This window comes from Podarcis erhardii (assembly GCF_964252035.2).
Source record: "Podarcis erhardii genome assembly, chromosome: 6".
In the NCBI taxonomy this organism is placed as follows: Eukaryota; Metazoa; Chordata; class Lepidosauria; order Squamata; family Lacertidae; genus Podarcis; species Podarcis erhardii.
In genome coordinates this window covers 32,427,921-32,440,301 of record NC_138510.1, presented here as the reverse complement: position 1 = coordinate 32,440,301, position 12,381 = coordinate 32,427,921, and the positions used below count along the sequence as shown (strand labels likewise).

Here is a 12,381-nt window from a genome sequence, read left to right as displayed (position 1 = left end):
CCTTGCTGAGACACATTAATATATTTTTACAATGAAGTATTTTTAAAACAATGCATGGCTAAATAAAACCACGGAGTCCTAATCTTCCTTGCACGTGCCTTATTCTCTTGTAGAATTAACTACTGCATCTGAAAACACATGTGGATTTGTTGTAAGTTTATAAAAAAATGTAAGAATCCTGCCTAATGAAGCATATTTAAACATGTGAAGCATATTTAGGCATATTTAAGTATTTCAACAATAGCACATTTAAAACATTTAAAGTTTTTCCGAATTAAGTAATTGCTAATCATTTGGCAGTATCAATGTGAGAATACAGCATCCTTATAAAACAAAATGTGATTTTCATCCCACCATATGTGAAACAAACTTAATTTAAATGCAGAAATATGTTGTGCTTTGTTTTAAAGGTGCCTCGGGCTGGCAAAATTAAAGCTACTTCACTTAAAACCAGCAAGAAAATATGCTCATAATCAGAATGTCAATCTTTGCACATTTGGGTGTTATCACATAAAAATGGACATTTTCCTGTTATGGACAAACCGTTCTGTCGTAATAAGTGCCGAGTAAGTCAGAAACAGATATTTAAAGCACAGCTAGTTGAAGCATTTTATTAGTTATTAATTGTTGAAAAAACGATTAAATTAAGTTATAAATAGATTTTAGAGTGGAAGGCATGTAATGAAGAAGATTGTTAGGGGTTCCTGGTTTTGTCAGAGAAACAAAATGGAGTGACTATGTTGAGTGTACTGTGTACCCTGAAACAAAATAATGGGTACCCAAGCGAAGAACGTCCAGATCCTTAGCGAACTGCAAAGGTGGCTCCTTTTTCCTCAGTCCCATTTTGTCAGCAAACAGGAGTCCAAATGGACTCCTGGAACACTGGATCGATCCCACCAAAACAATGAAAGCCTACCATGGGGCTGAAGGCCTAACCTCGTAGGGAGAACACGCTCCCTCTTTCCAAAACAGACACATTCCCTTTGGGGGACGGAGAAAGAAACCCAGCTGAACTAGTCCCGGCTGCAACACTTTCTCTGCTCCTGCTGCAGCCCCATTACTTTTCACGCATATGGGCCCCGTGGGCGTAGCCAAGACGGGCCCTATACTCGGCCGTCCCAGAAGAGGCCTTTCTGCAAAGAGCAGCGAGCACGCCCGCACGCAGGCAACCCGTGTTTTGCGCAAGCTCTTTCGGACGAGAGAGTTGGGCGTCCGCGAGCCAACCCGAACAAAGGGGTGCGGCGGAGAAAAGGGGCTGGCCCCCCATGTGGCGTGGGGGAGCGGACGGGCGGGTCCCTCAGGAGGCACTTTCCATAGGGCCGGGCCTCCTCCTCCTCCTCGGGACTCTTTTTCTCCCCCTCCCCTCCGCCCTCGCTTTGGCGGAGGCACACAGGCCGTTCCAGCGGCGCTCGGCGACGCTTTGGCTGTTGGGGGATTGTTCGGAACGGCTGCCTGACTCGGCGCTGCCCGTCCTGCCGGCGACCCAGGGCTGACCATGGCCGAGTTCCTGCCGCCGCCCGAGTGCCCCGTCTTCGAGCCCAGCTGGGAGGAGTTCGCCGACCCCTTCGCCTTCATCCACAAGATCCGGCCCATCGCCGAGCAGACCGGGATCTGCAAGGTGCGGCCGCCGCCGGTGAGTGAGCCTGGGCGACCGACCTGTGCGCCGCCTTCAACCCCCCAGCAGCGACGCCGCAGACGGCCGAGCAGGAACTTGGGGGGGGGGGCGCCTGCGTGCAGAGTCTGGGGGCAACAACAACATCTCTTTCCCCCCTTCGAGCCTTTTGCCCCCCCCCCGCCGTCCAAGTTCCTAAAAACTCCCGGTCCCTGCATGGGGGGGGGGCAGGTATCATTTAACACATCCCCACTCTAAGTAAACTTGTACATCTTCCGTCGGTCCCCCTCCCCCCTTTAATCTTCAGCGCGTCTCGGGGGGCTTCCATTCCCCCCCCCGCACGCCTTCATGGGGGGAAAGAGCCCCCCACCTCCACCCATTGACCCTTCAATGATGGGCAAGCGTTGGGTTTCTGGACGAGCTCAGAGAGAGTCCTCAAAGGCGTCCTTGTCCCCATATGGACTCGCTTTGGAGGCCAGGCTGGCGTTTACCCCACAGAAATGGGGTCATGGGTTGGAGTGCAGAATGGCCCTCTTGTGTCGCTTCAGCCCAGCGGACTTTTGAGGTTTGGCTCCCCGAGGGAGACCCACTCTAATATGGCTGCCAGTGAGCTTTCTGCCTCTCTCTCTCTCTCTCTCGCCTCCCTCCCTCCCTCCTTTCCTCCCCCCCCCTCTCTCGCCCCCATGGCTCTTCTCTCACTTTGGCCCCTGGCTCACTTTCCACTCCCGCGTCTCCCCCATCTCCTCCTCTTCCACGACCCAGATAAAGTTGCCTTGTGTGTCGTATCCCGCGGGTTGGAAAAAAGAGAGAGAAAAAGCAAGAAACGCACACCGTTCACACAATGAGGCACGTTTCTTCAGCTGCTAGTTTTCCAAATCAAACCGGGAAGTTGGTCCCGAAGTGCTTCCTTTGGGATAACTCGTGCTAGTGTAGCTCCAGTGGCAAAAGCCTCTCAAGACCCAGTTGAGGCTTTTGTTTCTCTGCACAGGATCATATTAGGAGCTAGTTAAGTAATAAGAGTGTAGCTTTTAGAATGAGTGAGGAAGGGGGAGGTGGAAGAAACTTTATTAAGGCTCAAAACCTGCCTTGCAAGCCCACTTTTAAATTGAGGGAACAAGTTTTACCTCACAGGCAACTACAGTGAAGAAAGAACACATTATTTATTTATTTCCTAAAGACTTAATGCAGCAGAAGTAGTTGATTTTTTTTATGGCTAGAAAGAGGCAGCCATTGTCACCGTTTTATCTTTTTTATAGTAGGGTATTTTGAAGGTAAATAAGTGTTTGTTCCACATAGTTTGTCTAACAAAGTTTAAGCATTGTCAAATTCTTGGGGACTGGGCTACTAATATCAAGAGAAATACTTTATAGCAGTCACTGTGTTAAAACCTGAGACAGCTGCTTGGGTGTTGCCCTCCATGTTGGCATTGTGGTTGAGCTAGGACTGTGGATTTTCTTATTTCCATGTTTTCTGTACCCACAAAAAGCTTTTCTGTGGCCACTTTAGTTCCATCTGGGTTAATTTTAATACTGGCACCCATATTTTAAAGTTGGGAATATATAAATAGAAGCCATTGAGTTTTCAGAGATATTTTCTTTCAGAATCCTAGGCAGACATGGCCACCATTTTAGAGTGCGATACATAGTGGGAAGGGTGATAAGTCTTCATCATTACCAGTATAAACAGACACTACAGAGGGCTATAGAAGGGGTGATTTTGAGCCACTAACTCAATTCAGTTTTTAAAAAATTGTTTCTCAGTATAATTTACTTCAGTTTTATTACCCCAGTTATTTGCACTTCCTTTTTAAAAAAGGTAAACTGTGATTGAGGAAGGATTTGAAGAAACAAAGATTTGTTTGTTACAAGGGGTATACACTACTTTCACTAAAAAGAAGGCAATCTTCATTTAGGGAGATGTATTGGTAAATATGGATTCAAACAACTTACATTCTAGTTAAATACTTGAAATGTTAATTTGGAGCTGTGTATAAATCAGACATATTGCTGAACTTGAGTTCTGCAATGAAACTTGAATTTTATTCATTCTCTGTATCCAGTTACATTTCAGTATGACTTTCAGTCCTAACTGGAAAACATAACTGAAGATTGACCCTTGACTGAAGAAAGTAGCTTGTAGGAACTTTCCTTATTCTACTAGGTGAAATCTTGTCAACCTTTGTTCCTGTTAAATTCCATTTATTTCACTAAGGTTTGGGTGCAAAGAGTGATTGGTGGGTGGAACTCACATATACACTTAAGTAGGGCAGCCTTTTGATTTGAAAGTAACTCCGTTTAATATATGATCTTTTAAAGTTTCTCTTCAGTTTCATTTTTATGTTTTAATTGTACATGTGTATGCATTAAAAAGTCTGTGGCTGAACAAGATAAAAACTGCACCTAAGATTGTGTATCATACCTACCTACATGACATCCATTTTAAATTCCTGTGTTTGTAAAATTATTGTTGGTGGTTGGTTGTAGTTTTAGCGCCTTTGAATAGGGTGGAGGTAAAGTATGTGTGTGTTATGTATGTTGTTAATGCTGAGATGGCCTGGCTTGATTGTTTGGTCCCAGTGGTCCTACCAATCAAGATTTACTTTTTAGGAAAATAAGTCATGAGACATGCATTTCACAGAAATTACCAAGCTTAGGTGCATTCTAGAAAGGTAAAGTATTGCCAGGCTGCCCTTTGAGGTGATTTTTTTAGGAAGCACATACCACAGGCCTTTTATCATATAAAAGCATTGTGTCCCATACATTTGAGATCCTTGCTGGTAGGTGACACCATATTTATAAAAGGGCCTGCTCATCCCTGAGTGGGTCAGAGCGCACAAAATATTGATGGCCCATGGATTAGTATCTAGACTATAATATGACCCTCAAGGACACAAGTTGGCCATCTCTGTTCCAAAGGATTCATTGCTGGGTGTTTGCCTGGGTTTTTTTTTTGTCACTTAATTTTGGCAGCGCTTGGTAGCAAATAATTGTTTATAGGAGCCTGCTTTCTTGCTTCCAGCTCTACAGAGACAAAATGACATCCCTTTTGTTTCTGTTGCCTTGATGAAGAGCTTTTTAAAAAAAGGGGGGGGGAGGAGCAATGAGAATTGTATGTATGTAATAATCCCTCCAACCCATAACACTAATGCTTTGTTCTGACTCAAGATGCAGTCTGCTGCCATTTTGAATGAGGTACACACTACCACCATGTTCTTTGAGTGTGTTTCTTTTAAACTTGTTACTCCAACTTTTGTTGGTTATATAAGCAGACAAATATTTTTTAAAAGAGTGACATTTGTGAGAATTGTATGTTTTCAAATGAAGGTGTTGAATAATGAAGCACACAAATAATGATGTACAAGACAAAATGCCCATGGAATTTAATGTCGCCAAATAATGCTACTCATATTGGTGTATTTGATGTGAAATTAAACTCTGGACCGTAGGTTCCATCTGCTTTTAAACCGAAGATTTTTTTGCACTGGTCTCAGAATACTTAATATTATAGGCTGCAGTCCAGCACACAGCCTGATTGTGTGCTTAGGCATGCCTAAGACCATGGATTTCAAAGGGTTTAGATGATCCTAACTCTGATCAGGGTGATTGTTACGGATAATTGAGTCTCACTGAAATTAGTGCAACTTGTGTACTGAATTAAATCTACAGACTTAAAATCCTATACACCAAGGAGGGAGGGGGGGATAAAGGAAGCCAAAAAAGAAAAAATGGGGTGGTAACCTTTCTATTTTTTAAAAAGAAAAGAAATGCTCACACCATAAATTACCAGTCCAAAATGCCACCCAAAGGATAGTGGGTTTTGTGGACACCATCTGCTAAATGCCTACTTGTTGTAGAGATGCTGTAAAGTTAAGTGGGATGGATGATTGTTTCTCTGGAGCTCTATCCAGAAGGCAGATGAATCTTCACTCCCAGGCCTTCCCTGGAAAAGGTGCTGTAGCAAGCGATGTTCTGAAAATTAAAGCTTGTTCCCAGCTGTAATTGTGTTGATGTCTAGCAGGCAGGTAAAATGACTTCCAGATCTCCAAATGTTTCTTTCCATCTGCACCAGAACTATAAAGGCAATGTTGAAGAAGTGTGCATGCACACGAAAGCTCATACCAAGAACTGACTTAGTTGGTCTTTAAGGTGCTACTGGAAGGAATTTGTTTTGTTTTGACTATGGCAGACCAACACGGCTACCTATCTGTAATGTTGATAATGTAACTGAAAACCTCCTTTCTGGACTAAGAATTCGTTTTCCTAATAGCCCAACCAGAACTCATCAAATGGGAATGTTTGGATTCAAATAATGTTCATTTCACAGAAAAAAGAGAGTTAAAATGGCTTAAATGTACACATTTCAGCATTTGACATTGCCTTCTTGGTGGCGGCACAGAAGTAGGTTGTTGTTACTTGAATGAGCTGGCACAAGCCTTGGATCAGACCCAGGTTTTGAGCCTAACTTATTAACAAACCACCATTTGCCAAGTTTGTAAACCAACAAACCACAATTTGTTTCTAACCAGGAATAGAAGCTTTACATCTTTATTTTTTTTGTATGAAGGGGAAAGGAAGTGCACATACCTAAGATTTGTTTGAGCTTGTTCATGTAACAACACACTATGGTTTTTTTATTACCCCTGATGAAGCCCTTACTCTGAACATAAAGAATATGCATCTTGCTTCCAATTTTATTTATTATCAAATGATCCTTTGATGTGAACAACTTTTATTTAACTGGGATAGCAGAATCACTCTCAACATCACATGCTTTATTCCTTCCAGTTGTAGAAGACTTAATATACATACCTTCATAAAAAGGTGAAACTTAGTCTGTTTCTTAGGCATTTTGCTTCCTGAAATGAGGTTATGATAGTATTGTTTACTATTCTGTATGAAGTGTCATATCTATAGCAGCATGGAGTACAGTCTTCTAGCATTACCATAAGACGATAGCTTTCAATCAAGCTTGTGACCTCTTGACTGTATTTGCCTGGCATAGACATTGTACTTTTGACAGCAAAAAAGGAATTCAACAGGTGCTTCTCTTGGAATGGAGTTAGGAGGTCATGCATATTAGATTTTTGCTGTCAAAAGGGCATGATCTTTGCCAAGAAAAACACTTTCACCAGACTTAAACTTGCCAAAGCTTGGCACACTGGTACTTTGATTAAGTTCTAGCAGTTCCCTGTGTCTATACATTCAGGTGGTATAAATGTTAATTTCAAAATATATGCATAGCTGTCAACTTACAGATTTGAAAATAAGGGACCAGCAGCCAAAATAAGGGACCTGCAGTCTCACCTGTTCCAGGCACTCCAGTCTTCCTGTCCTCCTGCCGTCTGGTCAAACTCATGCTGGGTAGCTTCGAGAACACTGTCCAACCAACTTTGTAACCAGAGGTTCAGCTGAATAGAATCTGAATCATATGCACCACAAGGCCTATGCAGCCTCAACTTAACGTGGCTCCCCGGCCTGGCTTTGCACTGCAAAGTTTGCTGTAGCACATGCAACAAAATGGCGTCCAGCATTCAAAAACCTCCTCAGCTTCCATTAACTAGCCACACACAAGGCATGCAAGCTCCACCCCCCAGTCGTTCTTAGACTTCTTACTGGGTGAGCAACGCAGCCAAGCAACACAGTTGGAGCCTCCCTCCTCCCTGGCTGGCAGGGAGGGAGGGAGAGGAGCTGCTTCCTTTGAAATTTAAGGGACATCCATCAATAAGGGACAGCAGCGGGACATGGTGCTGGAATAAGGGACTGTCCCTTCAAATAAGGGACACTTGACAGCTATGATATATGCCTTTCAAAATATGAACATTTGGAAAATCTGAAGCAGGGACCTACCTGCTGATGATGGACATTACCTTAAATCTAATCTGTATCTTAGTTTTCATATTCTACTGTTGGGATGGCACAATCAGATGAAAAACTTGTAATTCTGGAATAGTTTTCAACAGTTTTCTTGTGCATGCTATTGGTCTCAAGAGTACACTCTTATTTTTGGGAGGTCCAACAAAGGGATGTGGGAATCAACTCTACATTGCATGACTTTAAATTGGGGCTGTGCAATTTTGCAAATGATAGCTTCTGTTTCTCTAAGAAAATTTGTAACATGGTCCTTTTAAGTTTTCTTTTCAAGCCATTGTTAGTAAAGGATCACCAGTTGCATTGCAGTTCATTTGCTAAATACCACTTCTCTGAACTTGCTTCTTAGTAGTCTCAATTTGGTTGACTAGTTGTGAAAATCTGCAGTTCTTGGTGAAGGAGGTTTTTCCCAATTGCTTTCTTGTCCTTGGAAAGTCCTCATAAACCCAACATCCTACCTGAAGAAATTCCAGCCAACCTCTACCTTCAGGTTATATCCCCAATCTTGGTCTAACTATAAAAAACTTTTAGGAGTTTGGTCTAGGGCTTGATCAGTGATGCCTTATTGAACATCAGTCCTCCCCTCTTTCTCAGAGACCTAGAAGTGAATTTTGCAGAGACTATACCTTACATGTCTGATTTATATTAATGTAATTTAATATTGCAATTTCATTCCCAAGAGAAACTTCAACTGGTAATACACAAGTCTTGCTAAAAGGGCATACATAGATCAAAGTGATTTCTTGTGCAAAACCTGTGCATTATTATCACATCCCTGTAGAAACATGTAGAAACCAATCTGGTTATTTGTATGAACTGTGGCATGCTGAGGCATGCCTAATGTGTTATGAACCAGACAGAGACAAGTGAATGTACCTAAGGCAGTGAACACAGCCTGGAGTTGGTGTACTGCACAAACTAAGAAGCTTGGTGTACATACACACCTTAAAACAACCTGGGCTGGAGAGTTCAGTATGAAGCACTAATTGGGTAGTACTTGTAAGATGGCACTTGAATACAAAGTACTTTTTGAATGATCAAGCTTTTTTGGGTTATCTGTGTGGGGCAATTTTTTTTTTTAAAAAAGGCAAATTTAGTATTTGAAATGCTGGATTTATGCAGGTAATGAAGTCTTCAAGACTTCATTGACCCTTTTCAATGCTATTAAAACAATTCCAGAGCATGCCATCAAATATATCTTTTAGATATTCCTACCAGTAATTACCCTTATTATTATTATCTTTAAGTTGGCACATCACTGTTTTATACCATGGACCATGTATTTTCATGTTTTCTTATCTTGAAGGAACATACTAGAAAAATAATTTCATCACTGTACCACAGTCCCTCTCTGTCTGATGTTCATACAGCAAGACTCAGTTCTGTGAAGGAAAACAACAGTTTATCATTAATCCTTCTATATTAAGGAAAAGGACTCAAGCAAATTTTTGATTAATTTCATGGCTTTGTGATGAGCTAGAAATTATACACACAATATTGTTGTAGCTGATTTATAACTCATTCCAAAGTAGTTGTGGGAGTGACAGCTACTTTGCATAAGTGAAGAGAAAAGGGAGAACAAATGTAGAGAAAATTAACATAAATCAGCATTGGAAAAGTTAGCAATATTTTAAAATCCAAGTCAGGAAAAGGGATGATAGGTTTGCTAAATTTTCAGTGTGGTAACATGTGTGAAAAGGTTATGTAGCAGAGAAAAATAGCACTTGCAGTCTACAGAATTGGAAAACCTTATGGAGATTTCAGAACATACACTTAACAGGAAACAGAGAGTTACCAGAGTGGGCTTGTATCAGGACCACTTTCCATACGTCTGCTTCACAAGTCACATTAAACCACACTTCAATTTTTTTAAAAAAATGAATGCACTGTAGTGAATGCCACTGGAAAGTTTTTGTTCTCTTTGCTTGCTCCTGATGAACCATTAGGAAACAAGCAATGTTGGCCACTGCTTGTGCTTTTGAAAGAACCAGGAATCCTTGTTTGGATATAATCACAAGCCAGACTCTGGCAGGAGCTGGGAAGGTAGAGTGAGAAATCCTTAGCTGCATGTGATAGCATGATGAGCATTCATATTAAACCATAGTTAACTTTGAACTATGGCTTAATGTGATGTGTGAACTAGACCATTTGAAAGCCATCTTTATATAGGGGGGGGGGGGAAATGCCATGTGTGAAGTGGGCCAAACCTGATATTATGGGAGAAAAACTAGTTTTCCAGTATTTTCCCTTCTAAGGCAATGTGGACTAGGGAATATTTGCAGAAGAAAACTAGTGGGTTGTTGTGTATGGGGTGGGGTGTTCTTACCCATCGGTTCTCTCCTGTAGATACTGTCTGGGCACTTACTTTCCCTCTCTGATTTTTGATTTTAGGACTTGCAGAGGGGGAGGAGAAAATTACGTTGTGGGTAGCATTTGTAGGAGAAATTGGCAGGTCTTGGAGAGGTTACATAGCCCTCCTTTCTGCTTTCTGATCAGCACCTCCTGTGTTCCCCACTCTATCAGAAAATTTGGGATTGGAACCTTATTGTTCCTGAGAATGTATACTTTAGCCCTTAATGTCAGTATGCTTGCTGTAGCAGAGAAGTGGTAGCTGTTGGATTCACTTTCACCAGTATGGGACTAGATTAATTCTTAAATCTGTAGCTCTTATACAGAGGGTTGGGGAGAAACATAAGTGATGTAGCCATCTTGAGTTTAAATAGATCCACCTCTGATTTCTAGTTTAGGCTGTCCTTACATATTAGTGTGGCAGTTGTGTAACTCTCCCCTTAAATTTAAATTTCTGCTGCCTTGTCTTTCTGGATGACAACAGAGGCTAACTATACTTCCTTCTCCTTCCATATTTATGGCTAGAGAAGGTTAAGATGGGATTGTGATGCTTCTCTGCTGGCCTCTGACATTAGAGTGAAGCACAGTTAGTGGGAGAGGTAGCTGTGTTCAGCCTGGTGGAAGGCTCCCACTGATGGTTCTCCCATTGGCAGAAGCAGGCAGTACATTCTGAAATGAGGTATTTTGAGGTTGGGTCCACAAATTCCCTGAGGAGTTTAATCCTAAGGCTCTTTTGGCTGCTTGAGCAGTGGATCCACCACTCCATCACTCATTGAAAAGATCACAAAGCAGTATGCAAAGAAAAAGCAAAAAATACAATAAAAATAGATACATTATGGAAAATACCAAAATCTATAAATAATACAATATAAGCGAATATAAGAGATCAACCTCCAAAATGTAGAATTGCACTCACTCAGTACACTTATCCTCTCTCAGTATCCACATCTACAAACTCCTCTGTACATCAGTCAGCCTACTGCTGCACACGTTCACTCATAGAATCTATGTTCTCTATATAGATTTCCATACTTCAAAATATTTCCATATAAATACATATTTACTTTGACTTGGTACAGATTGTTTTACTTTTAATTTTTATTACTAAATTTTAGAGAGCATTATAAAAAAAAATTAAAACAAGGAAACAGTGAGTTGTATCCAACTTAATCACTGTGCAAGTGAAACAATTTCTACCCGCACGGTGCAACTTCTCTTTCCTCTCCTCTCTCCACGTGCCCTCCCTACTCGCACCTGTTCTGGGCCTTCCCCTGGAACAGATTTGGGGGTGGTGTGTGGTTGGAGAAGGATGAGAGGTTCCATTATGCAAGCTAAAGTTCTGCTCATGCAATGACTTGGATTAATTCCAGTGTTTGAAAAGATTAAAAAGGTAGTAATATTGGTGATGACAGCATTCTACTGTATTTGACTAGATTTCCAGCACTAGTGGTTTTTGGCATGCATTTTCTAATGCCAATGAGATCTGCACTGTATGGTGTGAGGTAGCATTTTTACCCCATATAATATTTGTGTTTGTAGTAGCGGATGAAGTGTGCTCAGCAGAACCCAAACACCCAGAGCCAGAAAACATATTCATGGGATATTGTATAAACAAGAAAGTAATGTTTTTAATTTAAATTGCAAACAATTCCAAAGTGCAAAAACTATATTTTAAAAATGTTCTGGAAATACTGTAAAATGTCTAGAAAATGCTGTAAAATGTCTAGAAATTACAACTGAGAATTAACATTAATTTTTTTTGGGGGGGGGAGGGAATGATTTTCTTACCCCATTTAGAAACCTACAAGAAAACTCTTTCTGGTTAGAGAAAGGTCCCCCAAACGGTGTTAACATAGTTTGTGCCAACCGACTGACATTTGCTTGACCTTTCCATGACCATTTGTCTATGAAAAAACAGTGAAGTGTTTTACTACCCCAATCCACTAAATTGGCTGGAGTAATAAACACACCCCAGTGGCAAAATTCAATGCTTTTCTGGGCCATTTTATGCTGCAGGTGGTTTTTGTTTACACTACTAAATCAGTAAGTGGTAACTGGCTCAAACTTGGGAATGCTGTACAGCTGACAATTTGTGTGTGGTTTTGTGTGTGAGTAAATTGCACAGTTAGAAATGTGCCTGCAGTAAGTGTCTTACCCTGCAAAGCTGGATGAAGGTTAATGCTAGTAAGAAGTAACTGTGAACTATTTTTTTCTGTTAGATTTTTCTACATCTGAAAATAAAGTGAACAAGATCTTTTAAATTGTATATCAGTTTTGGTCTGTCAAACAATTCTCTTCTCTGTACTGAATTATTTTTCCCCCCTTTCCTAGGATTGGCAGCCTCCATTTGCATGTGATGTTGATAAACTTCACTTTACTCCACGGATCCAAAGGCTGAATGAGTTGGAGGTAATGAATTAACTAATCGTAAATACTTCCCAGTGGCCACTGATGGATTGGGTGCCTAAAACTGTTGAGAAAAATGCAGTATTTTAAATTAAAATAGCAGATCTCCTTTTCAGACAAAAAGAGGAAACAGGTGTGGTGATTAGC

The 12,381-nt window shown here is 41.2% G+C and overlaps 1 protein-coding gene across 2 annotated transcripts in view; it reads left to right on the top strand.

Annotated features, from left to right (window-relative positions):
* Positions 1-1,410: 1,410 nt before the first annotated feature.
* Positions 1,411-12,381, top strand: part of KDM5B (lysine demethylase 5B) — a 49,039-nt gene continuing 38,068 nt past the window's right edge. For both annotated transcript variants that reach the window (XM_081866590.1, XM_081866589.1), the window contains exons 1-2: positions 1,411-1,633; positions 12,160-12,237. In XM_081866590.1, the coding sequence (XP_081722716.1) occupies positions 1,496-1,633; positions 12,160-12,237 (216 nt within the window). In that variant the 5' untranslated portion in view covers positions 1,411-1,495. The remainder of the gene's footprint in view (positions 1,634-12,159; positions 12,238-12,381) is intronic.